At 39.9% G+C, this 13,901-nt stretch overlaps 2 protein-coding genes across 4 annotated transcripts in view; both read right to left on the bottom strand.

Moving 5' to 3' along the window:
- The window catches only part of SPAG1 (sperm associated antigen 1), a 29,818-nt gene extending 21,827 nt beyond the window's left edge, over positions 1 to 7,991 (bottom strand). Inside the window, exons 1-7 of one of the 2 annotated variants that reach the window (XM_033155663.1) lie at positions 7,858 to 7,991; positions 5,336 to 5,477; positions 4,126 to 4,285; positions 3,873 to 3,998; positions 3,026 to 3,093; positions 2,119 to 2,231; positions 1,235 to 1,340 (exon numbers count right to left, since the gene is read on the bottom strand). In XM_033155663.1, the coding sequence (XP_033011554.1) occupies positions 1,235 to 1,340; positions 2,119 to 2,231; positions 3,026 to 3,093; positions 3,873 to 3,998; positions 4,126 to 4,285; positions 5,336 to 5,475 (713 nt within the window). In that variant the 5' untranslated portion in view covers positions 5,476 to 5,477; positions 7,858 to 7,991. The remainder of the gene's footprint in view (positions 1 to 1,234; positions 1,341 to 2,118; positions 2,232 to 3,025; positions 3,094 to 3,872; positions 3,999 to 4,125; positions 4,286 to 5,335; positions 5,478 to 7,857) is intronic. The other variant, XM_033155664.1, reaches the window with a different exon arrangement.
- Positions 7,992 to 10,248: 2,257 nt separating this feature from the next.
- POLR2K (RNA polymerase II subunit K) lies at positions 10,249 to 13,474 on the bottom strand. Of its 2 annotated transcripts, none has more exons than XM_033155661.1 (4): positions 13,375 to 13,474; positions 12,911 to 12,974; positions 11,406 to 11,498; positions 10,249 to 10,414 (listed from the first exon to the last, which is right to left on the bottom strand). In XM_033155661.1, the coding sequence occupies exons 2-4, from the start codon at positions 12,969 to 12,971 to the stop codon at positions 10,392 to 10,394; spliced, it is 177 nt and encodes a 58-aa protein (XP_033011552.1). In that variant the 5' UTR covers positions 12,972 to 12,974; positions 13,375 to 13,474; the 3' UTR covers positions 10,249 to 10,391. The 2 variants fall into 2 exon arrangements, with proteins under 2 accessions (XP_033011552.1, XP_033011551.1); XM_033155660.1 differs by having other exon boundaries at positions 13,320 to 13,442.
- Positions 13,475 to 13,901: the final 427 nt, after the last annotated feature.

Here is a 13,901-nt window from a genome sequence, read left to right as displayed (position 1 = left end):
TTTTTCGTCTTGCGAGGCAGCCCCATAGACTTTTTCGTCTTGCGGGGCTGCCTTCCGCTAGACAAATGCCTTCGTCTAGTGAGTTTTTCGTCTAGCGAGGCATTCTTCTAGCGGGGCACCACTGTACAGGTCAAAAGAGTAAAAAATCCAATCCGAGTGGGCATGGCCTCCCATCTGCTAATGAAAATGGCAAAGGAAGATGAAGAATACACATAAAGACCTAAAGAGGAACAAATTATTTTCTGTAGTTACCTAGCCATTTTCATTCTCTATTGCTCCCATGCAACTCAATGCAGAAAACTGACTACAAGTCATAATGCTATAATATGAAGACTATATGATAAAGCATGTAAGAAAGGCCAAGTGATTACAATTCTGCCTGTCACCCTTGTCATGTCAAAAGTTACATATGTCAATGATGATGAATTCTCCAGCTTAGAAGTGAAGGTAGAGCTGGGATAATCTCCTGCAACTGCACTGAGCTACAGAGCAAACTTAAGTTGCACCCACCCCCAACTCCAAGCTGAAGACGAAGGCTGTGGCTGCCATGTTGGCCTTGGGCAGTTAAAGATTCACAAAGTGCCTCTGCTGCCTAGTACCAAAACAGGCACAAGTTTTCTCTCTGGCTTTGGAGGTGAAGGTTGGCATAGGCTCATTTGGATAATGGGCAACAAAGGCACATCAAGTACATCAGCTGTCCAGTGCCAAAACAAATTCTAGTTCTCCACCTACAAGTTTGGAACTGGAGGAGGGTGGGAGTCATCCCCACAGTTATGCCGAGTTTCAAACCTCCAACAAAGCCCAGCACAACGGCAAAGACCACCAGGAAGAAGGCATCTATATATACCATATTCAATACAATCAGGATCAGTCCAAGCCATTTTTGCTGTCTGATAGGACAGGATAAGAAGGCCAAAAATAGTGTCATGTCGCACATTCAAGTTCCTGAAGTTTCTGTCAGTACACGGTTTCAGTCTAGAATGCCTTATTGTGAGGGCTGCTGTGTGGCTAAACATATACATAGAAAAATGCATACCATAAAACTGATATACCGGGTATGTATACTAGTACAAATTTTGTTTAAACCACTTTTAAACAACAAAGTTTATAGTGTAGCAGCTAAATTATTTTTTAAATGGAAGTTGTAACTTTTAAGACTACATATTAATACCTGCCTTGCATCCAGGTTGCTACTGTAGCTACTGCAGCAGGCTAATTACTATGGATGACTCACCGAGTATAGTAGATAACTGCTTCTTTGTAGTCTCCTGTAACAAATGCTTCATTTCCTTTTTCTTTTTCACGATTAGCAATGAAGATTTTTTCCTTTGTAGTCAAACCTAGAAAATATCTATTACATATTAAAGGAAGAAAAATTGCAGGCAAAACCAAAAACATTTCTCTTTAACACTACAGAGAAAGAATATACAGGTATGAGAGAGAGAATATTGTAAAAGACATAATCTACAAGTGCTCTATTGTGTTGATTTGAGCCTCCACCCACTTCAGGCAACATGCTATATCTCAATGGTTGAACACATACTTTGTATACAAAAGGCAACAATTTTATTTAACAGTGTGTCCAGTTAAAAGGAACTCCTGTAACAAGGCTGGGAAGCACCTCCGAGATCCTGACTAGTGGCAGTCAAAGTAGGCAGTTATGGACTAGACTGCCAGTCTAGCATAGTATAAGGAAGCTTCATATACTCAATTCTTTTAGCACTAAGCCTACTGTAGTTGAAACTACACTTTGGAATTTTTTGCTTTATTATTTAAGGGTATGCTATTTTTTTCAAGGTAAGGGTTATAACATTTTAAAACCCTGTTTACAAAAAAAAATCTAGCTATATTGCTGATTTATCTACTACCTTAGCAGAATTATGCAATCAAAAACACAGGATATTTAAATACTGTAATCCAGCAGTACTGACTGCATTACTGAATTTTGAAGTAACTTGGTAAAATGGGGGGGAAATGTTTCTGGGAAATTGTCATAATTCTATATGAGCATCAAGTCACAGTATTTTTGAAATCAGGGATTCCTATGTGTAGTAGATTTCTTAATTTTCAATAAAAGGCAACAGCAACCAAAATCACTAGTACTGTGTGAAAACCTACCTGTTGTGTCTATATCAGATTTTGGTAACCCTTTGTTAGTAGTTCTAAAACTGGATTTACTCTTATTTTCCTCATAACCATCAATTTTGGAACATTCTTTTTCCACATCAAACCTTAAAAAATGAAAAAGCATTTAATATATTACCATTATAATAATAAACATCCATAAATTATACAAATGTGTGTTTAACTATAACAAGACTTCACACTTACATAGTTTAAGGGTAGGATGGACTATTAATCTGCAATGTAGGAATATGCAGGTGGCCCATATGGGGATCAAACCCATGATCTTGGCATTACTGGCACCTCGCTCTAACCAACTGAGCTGCAACAGTGGGCAGGTTCTACACTTAAGTAGGAAGAACCAGCTGTACAAATATAAGATATGGGAAAGGATCTAGGTGTCTTAGTAGACTACGCATTTAACGTGAGTAAAAAGTGTGATGAAGCAGCAAAAAAAGGCTAATGCTATTATAGGATGTATCAACAGAAGTATAGTGCCTCTATCAAATGAAGTAATAGTACTGCTCTATTCTGCCTTGGAAAGACCGTACCTGGAGTACTGTGTCCCGGTCTGGGCACCACAATTTAAGGAGGATATTGGCAGGGCAAGCAAGATGTTGTGCTAGGAAAAATTCTTGCACAGATCAAATACTTGCTTTAGTATGATGTTGAATACAACTCATCATATTTAGAGCACTTTCTCCCAACATGCAATTTTTGTGTAAAGTTCTCCATTAATACTAGACTTTCGAATACCATTTGTCTATAGTTAGCCCTGTGAGATTTTGAGAATTTCAAGGGCACATTAACATAGAAACAAACCTTCCTTTTTCAAAACCAACCTAAATAGAACATTAGAAAATAACTGAATTCAACAATATGCAGAAGGTATCTGACATACTTATCCCACTCTCTATAGTCCCTTGGTATATTTTTATTCTTTATTACACCATTTCTTGAAGCTTTGCTCTAGAATGAGAAGTCAGACAATATTAAAAAAAATAAGCTTCATCAAAGAAATTGTTTTGTTACTTTTCATTTCATGTAATATGAGCATTATAACATGTTTTAGCTACCTCAAACTGAGGTTTTGGAGTTCACATATGTTCAGTAAGTAACTCAATCACTTGCTATCCTTTCTACAATCATGTGCTTATCAACTAAGAATAAATATCAATATTTTGATATTAAAAATTCTCATATGGGAAAAAATGAGAATTGCAAACATATCATTTGCAAACATACATAATCAAGTGGGACTTGCAATTAAACATAGCAGCAGAGTGCTATCTCATCCAAGAATCCAGCCCCTCCACCTCCAGCTTTCCATTCCTCACCTCCAGTTAGTGGGCATGGAATGCTTTGCCATCACTGGGTTGATTGGGGTTTGTTTGTACTTTTTTTCCTACTTCTGCAAACCTTTGAGATGCCCTGAACCTACTGATAGCTTCATTTTATAGGATTGGCACTCACGGAATTTAAATGTAGGGTCCTGAATTGAATTGAATCAAGTAGGGTCCTATGACAAAATGTTCCATTGTGGAGTACTTCTCTCCAGGGTTATTAAATGTTTCCCCCCCTCCCATTTGATACATGACCAAGTCATACTCAGAATAGGCCTATTGAAATAGGGACAAATTGGCCATGATTTCAATGGGTCTCCTTCAGGTATGACTTAGTCAGATGCCAACAACACATTAAAAAAAATCAATATATATTGAATATTGTATAGAAGCACAGGTTCACACCTGTCTAGAAGGAAGAGAGCTATCTGAACTACGAACTGGTGGCAAATTTTCCACTTTCTCCTTGAAAACTTCTGTTGTAGCATACTGCATTTTATACTCATCTTCTTTCATTCTGGTAATCCAGCTCTGAAAGAATTTGAAAACATAAACATATTAAAAAATCTGAAATCATTTTTTTTACCAGGCAACAACTATTTGTTATTTAAAAGTCACATACAAAATTAGCATGCTACAGAATGAAGAAGTGCAATACCTTCATTTCATTCTCTATTTCTTTCCATTCCTCAGTAGTAAAATCAGAAGCAGTGGCTGCAGGTTTATCTCTTCGCAGAGCTCTGCTGTTTGGAGCCAAAGACTCAATGCGTTTTTCACAAAATAATACAAGATCAGGATAGAAGCCTTCTTCACCAGACCTAAAAATTAATAAATGTGACATTATACGAACTTCTGTAAGCACAACTGGAATTATCTTTCTTCTCCCCCATGCATCCTCAAAATATGCTGTGACAGGTTAGGGGAAATGCAAGAGAGTGTGCAGTAAGGACGCGGGTGGCACTATGGTCTAAACCACTGAGCCTAGGGCTTGCAGATCAGAAGGTCGGCGGTTCAAATCCCTGCGACGGGGTGAGCTCCCGTTGCTGGGTCCCAGCTCCTGCCAACCTAGCAGTTCGAAAGCACATCAAAGTGCAAGTAGATAAATAGGTATCGCTCCGGTGGGAAGGTAAACAGCGTTTCTGTGTGCTGCTCTGGTTCACCAGAAGAGGCTTAGTCATGCTGGCTACATGACCCGGAAGCTGTCTGTGGAAAACGCCGGCTCCCTTGGCCTACAGAGCGAGATGAGCGCGCAACCCCAGAGTCGTCCGCAACTGAACCTAATGGTCAGGAGTACCTTCACCTTTACAAGAGAGTGTGCAGAGAAATAATAAGTCCTACTGGATGAGTGGACCTCCGCACATACAAGACTAGATATCACCCATAGCAATTTTTAAAGCATAAACCATAAATATTAACTTCAGGAGTGGTTATAACACCCCCCTTCTGAGATAAAGACTTCCACTACTTTTGTTTGATTTGCTCTAGACTTGTAAGTAGTTTACAGCTGACATTGCTACATTTTGTATTGTTTTCGTATTGCTTTTTTAAGCTCGATAACCATTCAGCGGTTCAATTCTGCATGACCAAAAGGTCTGTAAAATCTTAAATCTGAATATCCCACCCTTAGCTAGTATAAATATATCACCTTCTCAGTCCAAACAACCAATTTATGTTATACTAATGCCATGGTGGCAAGACTAAACTATTTTCACTTATTTAAAATTATGACAATATTTAGCTTTTAAACAAGTTTTCTGACAAAGTCTACAAAAGAAGTAATGGCCTTTTTGGTTTCTAGTTAATCTTTAGTTAATATTAATAAAAATATTTAAACCATAATAAAATAAATATGTAATTTAAATGTTTACCTTAATATCTTAAGAATCTTTTCCAAATGCTTAACATCTTTGCATGTTTCAATGAATTTGTAGTCCAGATGCTCAATAGGAATTTGATATGTTTTTGTTGTTCCTTGGCTTAACAAGCATGAAACTTGGTCAGCACTCATAACTAGAAATATAAAGGGTAATATTTACATTTTTCCAGTGTTTATATATATATTGAAATTGCATAAGCTCACTGAATAATGTGTTATAGTTTCCTAATTTGCAAACACTTTTCATCTACAGAAGATTATTAGATTGCAGCCTTAATTTTTGACTTAATCTTTGACTTCAAACATACTTGCTTGTGCACCTGTTTTAAATCCTTCTAGCTTCAGTCCATTGAAATGGAACAATTTATAGGACCAGGACTTTCTGTTTGGATAGTATGCACCATGAATGTTTATATGTATAAATAGCTACTGCTAAAAAAACAAAAACATGATTAAGTGAAAAGAATTTCCTTAGCAGAATTTTTCACATGTATAATACTGTTTTTTGTTTCTAAATCTTTGCAGCCACTGTTTTCTTATTTGTATTTGCAGTAACAGTTGCTTTTTATTACAACATGCCAAGTGCAGTCTTCATAACATTTATATTCATTCAGATTTGGCAGCCATCTGAATGTCAAACTTTTCTCCATAATACAGACTAATTGAACTTAATTCTATTTGTGAGAATTATTCTCAGATCCTTTTGCATATAAAGAAATCATTTATTGAACTATGTTTGCAAATTATGTGACAGATGATCTTAGAGAATCATAGGTTCAGAGAACATTGTGTATTTGTGAATTATCTGTTGTGAGAGATCTTCTACATTATTTACCTTCTGTCCTCCTTATGCAAATCATACAGAATACCTACAAGCTCATTTCCTGAACATGGTTTATACTGCTACAGTTTGTAAGAAAACTGAGTATTTTACTGTGTACTGGTTAACAAGTGCAAAATGTCAGCATCAATAAAAAAAAAACCCCTGTAATTTCCCATGAAAATGGAATGCCAGAAAATTTTGACCCATCCCCATTTTGAAACGTAAAAAACAAAACAAGAATTATTTAAGCCCACAATGTAGCACCCAATACAGTTTCAGCACTGTAATGGGGAAATACATTTTTATAAAGCATACTTCAAGGACAATGCCCTCTACAGTTATAAAAATGAACAGGTTGCAGCAAATAAATAAATAATCTACTAGCAACTGTTGCTATGTACTGAAGTGAGCCACAAAGCTCAGAAATTTCAGGAGATCGCCATCTCCTGAAATTAGGCCCTGCCCTACATACAGTTTCACAACACCATGGATGCAAGCCACACTTTTTCAGTACATGCAGCAAGCTCCCAAAATAACGTTTTGAAGGTATTCCACTTTATTCTATATGCAAGTCTGAAATGACTGGATCATTTGTGTTAGGTCCCCGATCTCCTTCCCTCTGGTTTTTTGTTTTTTTTTAAATAATAATAAAATGCTTTTATTTGCTTACAGGGCATCTGGGCATAGATGTAAATCACAATGCTGGCAAGACTCCAGCCACCAACCATCTATATGTGCCCAGAGGTCTAAATCTGTATCTATCTGTATAAAGCAGCACATGTGAATTTGTGGTAGGGACCTGTACCATGAGTATTTTAAGGGCCTAGCCAGCGCCCCTTTCTCAAAGTACTTTCTACAGCCTTAGCCCCAATTCCCACAAAAATCAACAACTTACCTTAGCAACAGCAGTCACACCCCTATGTTCACACTCAGAGCAATGAGGGTGGTGTTGGTTGGGGAATGGGCATAGCCAGGATTTTGGTTAGGGGGTAGGCTTTTGTTAGGGGGGGGCAGAACCTCAAATTTGTATTGATATTAATTGATTGCGGGCAGCTGCCCCCCTTGGCTACGCCCATGGGGGGTAGGAAAAGGAGCATGAAAGATACAGCTATGGATGTATGCTGCCCATGTAATATATACTGTTGAGGCTTTTTGCAGTTTCAAATGCCCATGTAGTTGAGCACGGGCATAGCCAGGAGTTATGTTTGGGGGGGCAGGATTTATGTGGGGGGGGGCAGAACTGAGCTCCTTGTGACACAATTGGTCAGTTACTTGAGTATTTTTTATTTATTTGATTTGATTGGGGGGGGGGGGTCTGTCTACGCCCATGTAGTTGAGAAACTTTACCACCACAATCTATCCTACCTTACAGGGTTGCTGTGAAGACAGAGAAAAGCATACCCTGAACTTACTGGAAGGAAAAATCAGATTATTATTTTAAAAAAAGAAATACATATATTGGCCCCACTACCTGTTTGCCCCCCCTCATGAAACCTGTTCTACCAATTATAGCTGCCTCTCAGCATCATCGCACCTTCCCCGTTTGCATCACCCTAGATGCGCCCCCACCTAGATCTCCCACAGCCCCCCATCCATCCACCCTCCGCGATTCCTCGCCCTCCCTCTTCTTCCTGCCGTTATCTTCAAACGGCCACACACAGCATCCCCTGCCCGGCCCCGGACGCTCCTACCTGCTTCCTTCCCCAGCGAACGCCGCCGCTCCAGCGTCCTTTCCACAGGAGAGACCCCAGCAACGCTTTGCCGCCGCCCCTCGCCGCGGCCTTGAACCGGCGCCAGTGGCGGGGAAGAGCCGACGCCGCCGAGGGAAACCCTACAGGTGGCCTCGCCAAGAGAACCACTTTTTAAATAGAATTCGCTCGAGCAACAGAACGTTTCCCCTCAAGCGCATGCGCAGAAGGCGAGCGGCCCACCACCACCCCAGCGCCGTCGCCCAAGGAAGACTGTCTTCACCGAGGGCCTCGCGGGGCGGTTGCTAAGGAGACGCTGCTTCGCCGCCGCCGCCGCCAACCCTCTGGAAAGGGCGGCTTGCCAACGTTGTGAAGGCAGGCGCTCGTTTCCCTCCTCCCGCACTTTATAAAAGCGTACATTGAAAAACGGTTTATGTCCCGTCTTCTTGTCTGATGCATTTGTTCTAAATATATCTCAATCCCACCATGTTTTACACTCGCCGAACAAAACCAGCGGGCAATAAAAACAATGAAGTTCAGCAACTAAAAAGCATCATCATAATTAATTAAAAAAAACCACCCAGGACCAAACTTCTGCTATAAGAACAGTACAACCAATATGCCGCCTTACAGGTGGCTTTTCATTAGTAGGCTCAAGGAGGCAAACAAGATAACCTGCACAATGGAATAAATACACAAGTAGTAGCACAATCCTAACCCTGTACACAGAGATGTAGGTAAATCTTATTTAAATCAATGGGGCCTCACAATACCAAGTGGAGTTGGGGTTACAGCCCTAGCCTAACCCTCAAATTCAACAGTATTTATTTCTGAGTAGATGTTAGGGTTACGCTGCAATTTAACACAATATAAAAAAGAGATCCAGCTTTCCTCCATCTGCTTGCTGCAAATTGATGGCATAGGAACAGTAAATGGAGACAATCCTTGGTTCTTCACTCAGCTGGTAGAAATTTGTATTATTTCTGCACCATCAGATGGTAGGGCATTTAGGACAAGTTATTAGGTCTCTGCAAAGTACACAAAGCTAAAGAAAAATAGGTCTGATTCCCTTGGAGGGCTTCAAGGCTGACCAAGCATTTGAGGATATGAGTCTTTTAACGATTACATTAACCTGGCTCTGAACCCACTATCATCACCCCATGCTTCTTTCCATCCCCTCAAACATAAGAGATTCTATCAACTAGATTTAGCCACCTGTTTGATTTAGATGCTACAATCACATCAGCCCTTATATGAATTTTTAACTATTTTAATTGGTTTTTCAATGATATACATATCGTACAAAGTCACAAAATAGAAATTGACTATAACAAGAAACACAAAAACAATCCCCCCTCTGTGTCAGAAGCCAGGTAAGTAATCACGTTCATTCTTATATATATTCACTGTTGCCTGTGTTGTTCTTACAGAGTATATTGCCAAGATAATGTCACAATTTCCTTCAGCCAGAAGAGATTGAGATATCCAAGGATAAATTTCAGAGCAGAAATATAATGACATACAAATCTGTGATGCTGCTGGTGATAAGTTGTTTTGTAAACCTGATTTGTTGGCCAATGTAATAAATGACCATCAAACAGCATAAAATGTGTGTGTAGTTTCTTTTCCCCCTTTCATAACCACTACACTAAGCAGTGAAGTCCACATGCTCCTGGATAATTTGTGGTACTTCCAAACGTATTGTCAATAGTCCTGGGCCATAGGGAAAGACAATCACAGGGGACATGTTTCCCTGTGATTGCATCCCTCCCAAAAGGTAGGTGCAAATCCATATGTCCTATGGGTTAATTACACTAGTGTCCTATACCATCTATGGATTATCTTGATAGAATTTTCCCAAACATATGCTGAGACAGATTTAACTGGTTTGTCTAAAGTTGTGTCCAGTCACATTCACAAATGTCTCCCATATCCTCTAGAGCAGTGTTTTCCAAACTTGGGTCTCCAGCTGTTTTTGGACTACAACTCCCATCATCCCTGGCTAGCAAGACCAGTGGTCAGGGACACTGCTCTAGAGGGCCTATCAAATTGCTTACAAATCCTCCATAAATTAATGAAACCATACCCTTACATGGTCACACATAGATATTAAGTTCTCAAAACATGTTAATGGCCGACAAGCCTGTGTTTTCAATCCTGGGTCCAATAACAAATGTTGTCATTGGTGTATCTGGAACCACTCTAAATTCAGATTTCCTGTATTAGTTGCTAGATATTCCAAAGAAACAGGATCATTATTAACATAAAATAGTATCCCTTTTGTTCCCAGTTAGGAAGAGAATTAGATTTTAGGGTAGTGGGTGATATTATAGAACTTTAAAAGATTTTAAAAAGTTTTATCAGATTTCATTACTGGCAAAAATGTCAACCAAGTACTGGAATAAAACTTTATTGTCATAACAGAATAATTTACACACTGTCAGAATGGAAGAATGCATATGCCCATAAGAAAATCAAAGTCTAACACAAATAATCTAAAGTACACTGCGATAAACCAGATGCATCTTCTGTTTTCTTCATCGGGCATCAAACACAACCACTATAGTAGAGTTAAAGAAAAAAGTTGGAGAGCATGAGAAAAAAATGGTTAGTTATAATGAAGAATTATGCAAACAATTATTTCACACTCCTAACACATTTCAACAAGAGGCATAAGCAAGCAGCAGAAATAGTTTGTGCTTTGTGCTCTCTGTGCTTCTTTCCAATGTTCAAGGTGTAAGTTTCACATCTCCCTCTGCAGTCAGCTGTTCTATCTATTTAAACACCACTGAATGCAATGGCACTGACATGCAAATAAAAGCAACTAGGGTACACTATATACATATGCACAAGTATGGTGCTATGTGGTGTAAAAACCTTAAAGGTAAAGGGACCACTGACCATTAGGTCCAGTCGTGTCCGATTCTGGGATTGCGGCGCTCATCTCGCGTTAATGGCCGAGGAAGCTGGCGTACAGCTTCCAGGTCATGTGCCAAGCATGACTAAGCTGCTTCTGGCGAACCAGAGCAGCGCACGGAGACACCGTTTACCGTCCCACCGGAGCGGTACCTATTTATCTACTTGCATTTTTACGTGCTTTCGAACTGCTAGGAGCTGGGACCGAGCAACGGGAGCTCACCCCGTCGCGGGGATTTGAACCGCCGACCTTCTGATTAGCAAGCCCTAGGCTCTGTGGTTTAACCCACAGTGCCACCCGCATCCCCGTGTAGCAACCTTAGTTGAAAATATTTATGACTGACCAGTTTACACATTACACTTCACAATATGACTAATCCATCCAAGCTGTGTATAATGGCAGGCAGGCAAAGAACACATTTACCAACCAGAGTATCTGTATAGGAAATGTAATATATAAAGTGGATCAAAGTACCGCAGCACAAGTATTTTAAGTATTGATGAAATTTGTAGACCTTTATTAGTGTAAAATTACACCATCACATTACAGCAACTCTAAACAAATTCTGAAAGTTCAGGTAGTTAGGATCAGCATGTAATAATCAAGCAATGAACAGGCCCACATAGAAACTTACATCTTTTTGTTCTTTTTTTGTACATTATTCTGTATCCACATTCTCTGCATCTGATAGGATCTCTTGCTTTTATTTCATTTTCTGTGTGACATTCTGAAAATATATTTAAAAAGTATATTAAAAATGAAAATTGAAACAAAGCAATGAGAAAAAAGCATAGCAACATGAGAGAAAAACTCCTTTAATTATAACGCACAAAATATTATAAACAATGTCACATTTTATTGAAAAGAACAGAGTCTGGCTAAATCATTTTACTAAAATGTTAGAGAAGTTAGGCTACAATCCAAGTCCTGAGGGGTTAAGGGGAAAGTTGGATTGAGCGGAGGTGTCCCTCCACCCAGCCTTACCGGCCTCTACTTGTGGAGTGATGCATCACTGCTGGCATACAACTCTCCATTCCACCCACTGAACATGCAGGTGGAGGTGCTAATGGGGGTGGGGGGGTGCAATTCTGCCACCAGCAGCTGGCAGAAAACCCTGAACTAGAACATTCCAGGTAGAGGCTGAGCTGGCCTAGGATCCTCTGAATCCCAAACTGACCCTACTATCATCATATTACGGCACTGACATTATCCAAATTTAGGGGGCAATTCTATGGCAAGACATGCTGTGATTAGCAGTTTACAATGCAGCAGATTTCTGGTTCAGCTGGCTAATTCCTAGCTCAGCTGAAGATACAACAGTGTAACTTGCTCATCTTGGTTGAGCTGGAGCTGAGCCGAGGCCCATGTAGGTTCAAAAACAGGGGTATTCCTGGTCTGCAACCAGAAAAGGGGCTGGATCCTAAACTTGTCCAGCTTGGTTATGTGACCTGGCAATCCAGTGTAGAACACCATTTTAAAGCCTTGTTTTCCCTGTTTTCAACACAGCAGCAACAGCCTTGCTACTCAACAGGGTTTGGATCTGGTATAACTACAACAGCTTATTTTATGCCAGCTTTAGCTCCAGCCCTGCCACTCTGTTAAACCCCTCTACTCCTCAGTTATGCAGATTGTGAAGCCAGAAAACCTATATTCACACTGTATTTTATAAATTAGTTTACACTAGAATTACGAAAGGTTCTTAACATTTCATATTGGAGTTTGTAAAATTAGAATGGTTCAATACTGAGTTCAATATTTATATAAAGATTTATATTTTATATTTTGATTTTTCATCAGTCCTCAAAGTGGCCTAGAGCATTTATAAAATACAACAGATACACCAATAAAATTAATTCCACTGGAGCACACACTGGGATCCGATACTCCTTTCCACAGGACAGTTGGTAGCCAATGGCCCTGTGGTGGGGAGCGGAGACCCCAAACAAAGCAGCAACAGGCACTTGTGTCATCTTCATCTCCCTCCCTCTCATTTAAACCTACAGAATTCTGAGATGAAATTAATGACAGGCTGCATGAACGTGAGACAAAACTCAATTTCAGCAACACTCTATGGCACAACCACCTTACCAAGAGGCTATACCACACAACTCCTACCAGTTAGGCATGACATGATCTTACCTCCACAGATGTATATCATAGGTTGCTGCTTTGGAGGAGGAGCGTCTTTCTGGGTGTCCATATTCTGTCGGTAAAAAGAAGAAAAATCATGCACATCTGTTATGAGTTTCGTAAGCATAGTTCTCTTACAAGTCCACTTCAGGCTTGTTGTTAAATAAAATCGGGTGACGGTGTTACAGGCTGGAAAAGGGACGATTTCTACCCGATTTCTTTATTGCGCCGATTTTTTTACTTTTAAAACCAAGCAAGAGTATGCCAAAAGAAGAGCACGCGACACGAGGAAGACGCTCCCGAAACCAACCCATGACTCAACCCTCGCGGGTCGATCTATAGTCTCATCCCAGAAGGCAGGAAATTGCACGAAGGAGCTACAAATTTTAGGGAAGGACCTGATTAGGGAATTTATCACCTTTCAACAGAAACAATTCCCCCCAAAACAGGTTTTTAAAAACCAGCTCCGTTACCGATTCGTATCTCCCATACACGGCTCTTGGGCGCAGCCTAATGAGCACTGCTCTTGGGCGCAGGCTGATGACGTAAAAGCACACGCAACAAGCCAGCAAGTCCCGCCCCACTGCTTCTGTAAGAAGAAGGTTTATAGTTCAGGCGTGTTGTTAAAGAGCTGCGTTGCAACCCCATTTAGCGCTATATAATCTTTCGTAATTACTCAGTAAACTAAGAGGCTGCAATCCTAATCGCTTTTACCTGGGAGTAAATCCCATTGAATTCAGTGGGATTTACGTCTGAGTAGACATGTTTTAGGATTGCGCTGTTAATGGTTTGTTCAGCAAACACTTTGTTATAGTAATTCAAAGGAGTTTTTTCTTTTAACAACTTTTTCCGGTTTTAACTTCAGTATGTTAACTTCCAGTATTGCACTACACTGCAACAACGTACGTTTTGAAGATTTATTATAGGTAAAACTTGAACTGTGGCTCGGAGCTCAGACCCAAAATCTATACAGGTATCAGGGTTTGTGTCACCTACTGTA

Source organism: Lacerta agilis, chromosome 7 (assembly GCF_009819535.1).
Source record: "Lacerta agilis isolate rLacAgi1 chromosome 7, rLacAgi1.pri, whole genome shotgun sequence".
Lineage (NCBI taxonomy): Eukaryota > Metazoa > Chordata > Lepidosauria > Squamata > Lacertidae > Lacerta > Lacerta agilis.
This window is presented reverse-complemented; position numbering and strand designations above follow the sequence as displayed.